Source organism: Esox lucius, chromosome 10 (assembly GCF_011004845.1).
Source record: "Esox lucius isolate fEsoLuc1 chromosome 10, fEsoLuc1.pri, whole genome shotgun sequence".
NCBI lineage: Eukaryota > Metazoa > Chordata > Actinopteri > Esociformes > Esocidae > Esox > Esox lucius.
Window position 1 is genome coordinate 27,864,164 of NC_047578.1, and position 8,253 is coordinate 27,872,416.

The window sequence follows — 8,253 nt, forward strand, 5'->3', positions numbered from 1 at the left end:
TGTAATAGTGAAAATGTATACATTTCACACTCAACTGTAGTCAGAAGATGCTCTTATGCTGAGTAATTAACAGGTACTGCATTTATTTTAAGACAGCTAGGTGAGACAACCACACAGCCCAGTAACAGCAAAGTACACTAATCAAACATGATCTATCATCAAATATCTTTCATTTGTTGTATCTCTCTGCTATTACTATTAATAAATATTTTACTATCAGAGATGGGTACACTACAGAATGAGGGTAAAATCATCTGAGTTACACAGCTGTTAGCCACATTTTCTCCACATTCCGTTTCATAAGGTAATACTCACGGATATGATGTTGATTTTGTCTCCTTTCAGAAATGTTCACATGTTCAAATTTTTGAAGAACACATTCTAAGAGACCACTCATCTCTCAATGAGCTGTAGCTTACAGTATGTCTGTGGCACGAATGGCAACCTATTTTCTATTTAGTGGATCTCTAACCAGGGCCAAAACGGCTCCAGTCAATAGTAGTGCACTACAAATGGACTAAGTGCCATTATTTTGGGACGTGTTCTATGTTTTTCCTATTGCCACTTCATATTTCTAGAGTTTAATGTTCAGCTACCGAAGGACAGCCCATTCTATATTGAATTTCAAGTACTTTGGAGGGCCTTCAACAGAAACTGAAGGTTTACTATTAACTATCCTAATCATTGTGACCTTCACTCATTGCTTCATATTTGAAGTAACAACCTGTGAATTGAGAAAATAGACACTAAGCCATCGACACCTTTCTAAACCAAGAAAAGAAAGATCAAATCATTTGGGATTAAGAGAAAAGGGTCAATATATACACTTAACACATTTCTATGGATGTTTGCAGTTAAATCCATTTGTGTTCATTATGAAATCAACACACATTTTACTAATTTATCTGCTTGACTTACCCTCATATGTAGATCCACATTGAAGTATTTCACCATTTATTTTCATGACAACAAAGGATAAGAAACAGTTGGCATGAGCATTCATGGGTTTTACTGACAACTAAGATCTATAGAACAACAAATTAAGCGCAGCAAGTTCAGTAACATGTAACCTGAATGTTGGCGTTAGGTTAGGCATCCACTTGAATGAAACCAATAATATTAGACATATCCCACTTCCCACACTATCCAGTCACAGCTCTCTGTACTGTATGATGCTTGTTTGTAAGTGGTTACATTTTCTTGTGTGCTGGTGTTCTCAGTGACATGATAATGCAGTAACATGCCTGTTTATGTTCTAGATACAGTGAACTCAAAAATTATTTGGAAATTTACACTGAATGTATTCTAGCACTTTGAATGACATTTTGCAATGATTATGGAGTTTAAGTGCAGACTGTCATCTTTCATTTGTGGGTATTTTGGATGAACCATATAGAATTTACAACATATTCTGTGCATTTGTTTTCATTTGTTTTTTTTACCTAAAACGAAACAATATTTAACACTTTACAGCAGTGGTTCCCAAACCTCTCCTGGGGCTCCCCCAGTCATTCCATCTATTAGATGTATCCCAGAGCTTGCTCCCCTGATTCAACAGGTAAGGGTTTGTTAATAAGTTGATTCAGGTGTGCTAGCTCTGGGATACAATCTAATAGATGGAATGGCTGGAGGGGGTGGGCCCCAGGAGAGGTTTGGGAACCACTGCCTTACAGTACTGCCTCTGTAGTTCGGTGTATTTGTCACGGTACGGTGAGCAGCAGTGCCACCGTTCCATGCACCCTCAGTTCCCATCACTTATGAACACATCCCGGACTTGTTTTGTGTCACATGTCTCTAATCATGCACACCGAGTCCCTATCATATCATTTGTAAGTGTTTAAATGTTTCCCCTCTGCTCCCCACATTTGTGCGTCATTGTTGTGGGTTGTCGTTGAATGTAAGTTTCTTTAGAACTGTTATGTACAGTCGTTTCGCTGCTTAAGTCAGCCCTTTTCTTTGTTGTTTGGTCATGCGTGGTATTTGTTGAATTAAAAGCAAAAACCGACCGCATTCCACCTGCGCCTGGTTCCTTACTCCCGCAACCCGTGACAGAAATGATCCACCACAAATGGAACCAGAAGGTTGTCCCTCCAGGAAAGAGTTATACCTGGAGGGGTGATTGGGGGTCTGACTCCCTCTCCTCGGATGACGAGGAGACGGTTTATGGGAGAGTGGAGGAAGACCCCCCCGATGGAGCAAGGAGGGAGATCACCGCAAAAAAAGTTTGTGGGGTCGCTGTGGGGCATGGACCAATGGGGAGTGGTCAAGCCCCTCACTAAGGAGCAGGAGGAGCTGGTAAAAGGGCTCCTGCAGGATATGCAGGAGGCAGAAAGGACGGGACGTAAGAGAGGAGGCCGAAAAAGAGGAAGGCAGCACCGCAACTCAGGGCGAGGTGTCCAACGCCTGGTTTGCGGTTCCCTCCTGAACAGAGGCCTCCTCGGGTTACAGAGACCCAGAGGCACCCCCAGAAATTTTTTAGGGGGTCTGAGTGGGTGCCCGAGGGGGGCCTTGACAGCACCCCCTCTACGTCCGGTGCCTGCATCACGGCGCCGGCTGTTCCCTGCTGCCTTGGAGTCGCAGCCACGTCCCCTGCTGCCTTGGAGTCACAGCCAGCTTCTCCCACTGCCCAGCGGCCGACGCCGCCAGCATCTCCCGCTGCCCAGCGGCTGACGCCGCCAGCACCTCCCGCTGTCCCAGCCGCCCCGGTGCCCTCTCCTGTCCCGGACACCACAGCGCCGGCTCCTGGCCCTCCGCCGGCTCCTGACCCTCTACATTTTCAAAGAAATATAATTATTGTTCATGATATAAATTCACAATTTCAGCTGGATTTGGTTGACATGAATGCTTACAATGTGGAAAACGATAACATGAAATGTATGTTAACATGCATAGATGTATTAAGCAAATACGCATGGATTCGTGTGCTGAGAAATAAAAGTGCTATTGAGGTAAAGCGAGCATTTGAAGACATTAAAAGAAGGAAGACAAGGGGACAAAGGGAAAGAGTTTTTTAATTAACATTTTGAAATGTTAATGAAGAAGTACAACATAAAACATTTTGCTACAGGAAATGTACTGTAAGGTGAATGTGCATGTTAACTAGTTATTATTTGCATATTGCCTGACCAAACAGGAAATCTGGGAGTTATTCCCACATTTCCCAATGGTTAATGTGGATGGAGACACTACAGTGCAGCTTGGCCAGGCTCTCCCTTGCGTGGCACAGTAGAATTTTGCACCCTCATTAATTGTTTCCTTGTGAAATGTGGGAATGCGTTCCAGTTTTCCTGTCTGGTCGGGGAATAATAACAAAAAAAATTATCTTACTGTACATATTAACTATTTGATCCCCTGCTGATTTTTCTGGATTTTTTGTTATTCTGTCTCTCACTGTTTGAATAAACCTACCATTAACATTGTAGACTGATCATTACTTTGTCAGTGGGCAAACTTACAAAATCAGAAGGGGATCAAATCATTGTTTCCCTCACTGTATACTGCACAGTTTCTGAGGGAATGTGTATCATTATTTTATCATAATGTATAACCAATTGCAAACTAACTGATCACTCAATTGTTTTGCAGGAGTCTCTTGTGGCAGGCTCTGATGTCAAAGTCCCTATAAGAAAGCTTAAATGTCTGCGGACTGCAAATCCATCAGTCTACATTGGGGACCTTGCCGTGCTTGTCTATGGCAGGGAAACACTATCCCATTCAAGTTTGACAGGGAGACAATCAGGGGCACACAAAGACATGGAATCAAAGCCACAACTCGATAATACAAAACTTGATGCTATACTTGGTGAGTACATTTAATAAAAATAAAAAACTCATTTACAGTTTTTTCTTTTAACAAAATGAGTGTTCCATGTTGGAGGTGCTGGAGGTTCCAAAATGGAACAATAATTGAATGTTCCAAACATTGTGTGAAAAGCCTCTAATTTCTAAAAGTCTAATTTGGGATCATCAGTTTGAAAGTGGCAAAAATAAAAGCCTCACAATGCTCAATGCTGCAAACAAAATAACCATTAAGGCCCCTTTCATGATGCTCTAAAAAAACGAATCCTAATCTATGTGAAGGTAGACATTTAAATGACATTTTCATCTGTCTTTAAATATAACAATTTTGCATTAGTGTTCAGAAACTTATCTGATCAAAATCAAGTTCAAGTTGAATTGCACATCCCAACATGCTGCTTTGACTGTTTTATCATGTTAATTCTGGATGGTGAATTTGGGCTGGGGAAAAAAATGCTAAAGTTATGTTTTGTTTGTGTCTGTGTGTGTGTTTTGACTCACAGGCCATGCTCTGTCAAAGTTCCCTGACATCAGCATTCAAGATGTGAGACGCATCATAAGAAAAAAATGCAACAATGAAAGCTACAACAAACAAACCACTGCAAAGAAGATATGAAAATAAGTTTTGTTTCCATTTAGTTGATCATTTTTGGGTTGAATTTGTGGTTCTTCTGAATCAGGATGGCCATTTAACAGGGAAGAAATTGTAGAGAAGTACAACAGTTTTGTAGCCAGCCAGTGACTGATTTCAGAGAGGCTCTTGCATGACATACTAATATCAACCTACTCTAAAGACTGTTTATACTGTGTGTTTATTGTGTTTTGAACTGGGATGTCGATTTGAGTTTTGGCGTCCAATACAATATTTGTTTGAAAATTCTGATTTATGTGAATTTATATGTGTATTGTCCACTGGCAGTGTACATGTGAATTAACTTCAAGTCTACTTCAAGTACAGTTAAAGGTATATTTCAAGCATGAAAAATAATACCTAGATAGAAACCTAGTAGTATACTTTAAAGTAAAAAAATTGTATAAATAGTAAACTATAAGTATGATGTTAACTTACTACAGTAATATACTTGCAGTATAAAAACTATTAAACTATTAGTTTACTGAGAGTATACTTAAAAGTGTATTTTCATAAATGAAAAAGTTGGCTAGAAGTATATGACTAGTGAACTAAAGGTATGCTTATAAATTCACTTACTAGTATACTTGAAGTATAAAAACTATTAAACTAGTAGTTTACTGAGAGTACTTATAAGTGTATATTCATAAACAAAAAAGTGCCCTAGAACTAAATTAATAGTAAACTACCAGTATACCTATAAGTTCACTTGTAGTATAGTTCCAGTACAAAATAAAACTTAGATGTAAACTAGTTCTTTACTCAAAGTGTACTACTCTTACACTTAAAAGTATACTTTTATAAACTAAAAAGAGTGCCAATTTAGTCCCAAGAAGTATTAAAATAGTACACTTACAAGTATACTAATAGTACATTGATATTAGTATACTTACTACATCAAGTATACTTAGGAAATATACTTAAACGATACTTAAGTATACTTAATAAAATGTACTTGAAGTATACTTATTTTTGGTAATGGTATCTAATCTAACCAGGTACTTGGTAAACTTTACTGTTACCTTAACATTCAGTTGACTCAACCATAAACTCAGGCTTTGGAAATGCGGTCTGCTGTTTTCAATCAGGAGGGAATGGGTGTGCGTCAGGTGTGTGTGCCAGTTGGCAGCATTACGAAACAGCATAAATGAAACAAGCTTATTGTTTGTTGAGTGTTTGTACTTGAGAAGATCGACTGGGATAACAAAATAACGCATGTAAATGAAAAAACACACAATTGTATTGTATTTTGAACAAATACAGATTAATTTCAAATGATATATTTTCATGTAAAGATCCAAACTGAGCTTTTTATTGTTCATTTCACAGATTTAATTTATGGTTATATCTACAAATGCTCAGAATCACTTTTTTCAGTGTACCCATTGTGGATCTCAAGAGCAAGGGAGGTAAAATGAAGAATTAGAAATCCTCACAGGCTGGTAAGATCACTGCTACCACGAGACCGTAATGCAAGGACAGAACTGGACTAATATCAGGATTCTTATAGTCTACATTGTCAATAAATGTCTGGGAGCGACGGCTTAACTTTCAATAGCTTACGTTGGACTTAAGGATGGTAGGGCTAGTTCTCTCAAATGGCCTAGCCACCCCATGCATAGGGCCCTATCTGAGTTAAAGGATCTACCCTCGACCCACCAACGGGGTCTCGGTGAGGAGTTCTCCTCCTATTTTGGAGGCCTGTTTGTTACTATGTTGAGGTGACTTCGTTCTGTCTTTGTTCTTGTTTTACTGTGTTATTTGGGGGACGATACAAAGCCACCCACATTTTTCTGTGTTTGAGTCATAATGTCACATAATTTGAAAATAGCTTCTCTCAATGTCAACGGCTTGAGCAACCCAGTCAACAGGAGTAGGGTGCCAGCAAAAATAAGGAAAGATAAGTCCCAAGTGATATTTCTACAAGAGACAGGAACACGAGAAACTAAAAAAGTTTGGTTACTCAAATACATATTACAGTTCATGCAAAAATAGTATAAAGAGAGGAGTTGCGATAATGATATCTAATTCACTAAACTTTGACTTGATTGAAGAAAAAAGAGATGTTGGATGTAGATATATAATAGTCAAGGGCAGGATGGATAGTGTTCTGGTCACATTTGCGAATGTCTATGCTCCTTCGGAGAGTGACAGATCTATTTTCAAAAGATTATTTCAACCTGATTGTATCTGAGAGTGAGGGAATCCTTGTCTGTTCAGGAGATTGGAATACAATTTTGAACCACCAATTAGACACAACAAGCACGAGCAGACACGGATCCCCAAAATCAAAAAACCTAAACATTCTGATAAGAAAGGCAGACCTATTCGATGTGTGGAGAAGTACTCATACAAGGGATAGTGAATTCACCCACTATTCAGCTACACACAAAGTACACTCTAGGTTGGACTTTTTTCTGATGAATACTATATAGACACAGGGTACATGAGTGCACAATTGGAACAGCAGATGTGTCTGATCACAGCATTGTCTATCTTAATTTACATTTGAACAGCAAGCCAAGAAATGCGTTATGGAGGCTGAATATTGGAATTTTAAACAATAAATCCGCATTGGAAGAAATTAAAAAAGAAATTGGTGAATGCATAAATGACAATAAAGATGAGCCCTGGGAGCGACGGATATCCAAACGAATGGTACAAAAAATTCAAAGAAGTCCTTGCCCCGGTACTATTGGAATCGTTTAACTGGACGCTTGAGAAGACTACAATTCCACCCTCCTGGAAGGATGCTGTGATTTCTGTCATTCCCAAAGAAGGGAAAAATAAAGAATACTGCGAGTCATACCGCCCTATATCCATTATAACTAAAAGACTGGAGTGTTTTCTGCCTGACTTGATACATGAAGACTTTCCCACCACCCAGTTGCTCATGAACGCACCTTCTAAAATAAAGGTTTGATTTAGGTAAGCACTAAATAAGTCAGCTGACTATCGATAACTAGCTAGCTTGATGAGCTGCATATAGTCCGTTCTTGTGGTTGTTCTCAGTTGCTAACTACAAAACAAACGTACAAATGAACTGCTGACTGTGAGATTTGATGCCGTAGGTCGTACAATGATTTTCGGGGTATCACGGCCAGAGCCAAGGGAAATTCCTACACTGGTTGTCATTGGTAAACATTGCTAAAAGAAGGCTGAGGACTCACCCCAGGGCAGCCACAATGTCAGGAGACAGTGAGGAGTTGTTATTGCTAATCCTCACAGCCTGAGGTCTGCCCATCAAAGTCCAGTATCAAGTTGCACAGGGTGTTGTCCAGACCCAATGCTCCAAGTCGTTGATTACATTCTGCTACATATTCCAAGACGTATTGAAGAAGATTCGAGACCCTAGATAATTTTCTTGTTATAACTTAAAGTTATTGATAGTTCGAGACATCACCAACCGAGGTAGCGTGCGCCACATTTTCGATAGATCCCCCCTGGAATTTTGCGGGTGTGAAAACAATTCTGTCAGATCTGTATCAAGTTTTTGAACAGTGCTCATGCATATTGCTTGATTATCTTGCAATTTACATCTAGGATCCTGCGTTGCATGTCTTGAACAACTCTATGGAAATTAATTATACACACCAAGTTCTGAGGGAATAATGGTGTTGAAGGCTAAACTAGTCAATGAACAGGATTCTCAAAGGTATTCAGAATTTTTACAACCCCATTTCCCAAAAAGTTGGGACGATATGTAAAATTCAATTAAAAACGGAGTGCAATGATGTGCAAATCATTTATCCCTGTACTGAACTGAAAATAGTACAAAGACAACATATAAAATGTTGAAACTGAGGAATTGTATTGTTTTTGTA

General features: G+C 39.2%; 1 protein-coding gene across 1 annotated transcript; it reads right to left on the reverse strand.

Annotated features, from left to right (window-relative positions):
* Positions 1-2,275: 2,275 nt before the first annotated feature.
* Positions 2,276-7,673, reverse strand: LOC117594989 (uncharacterized PE-PGRS family protein PE_PGRS10-like). Its single transcript, XM_034294838.1, has 2 exons — positions 7,600-7,673; positions 2,276-2,768 (listed from the first exon to the last, which is right to left on the reverse strand). The coding sequence occupies exons 1-2, from the start codon at positions 7,671-7,673 to the stop codon at positions 2,276-2,278; spliced, it is 567 nt and encodes a 188-aa protein (XP_034150729.1).
* Positions 7,674-8,253: the final 580 nt, after the last annotated feature.

Coding starts and splice junctions, on each gene's coding strand:
- LOC117594989 (XM_034294838.1), bottom strand. CDS start 7,673: ATGGGCAGACCTCAGGCTGTGAGGATTAGCAATAACAACTCCTCACTG. Junction 2,769..7,599: donor GACATTGTGGCTGCCCTGGG/GTGAGTCCTCAG, acceptor TTGAAAATGTAG/AGGGTCAGGAGCCGGCGGAG.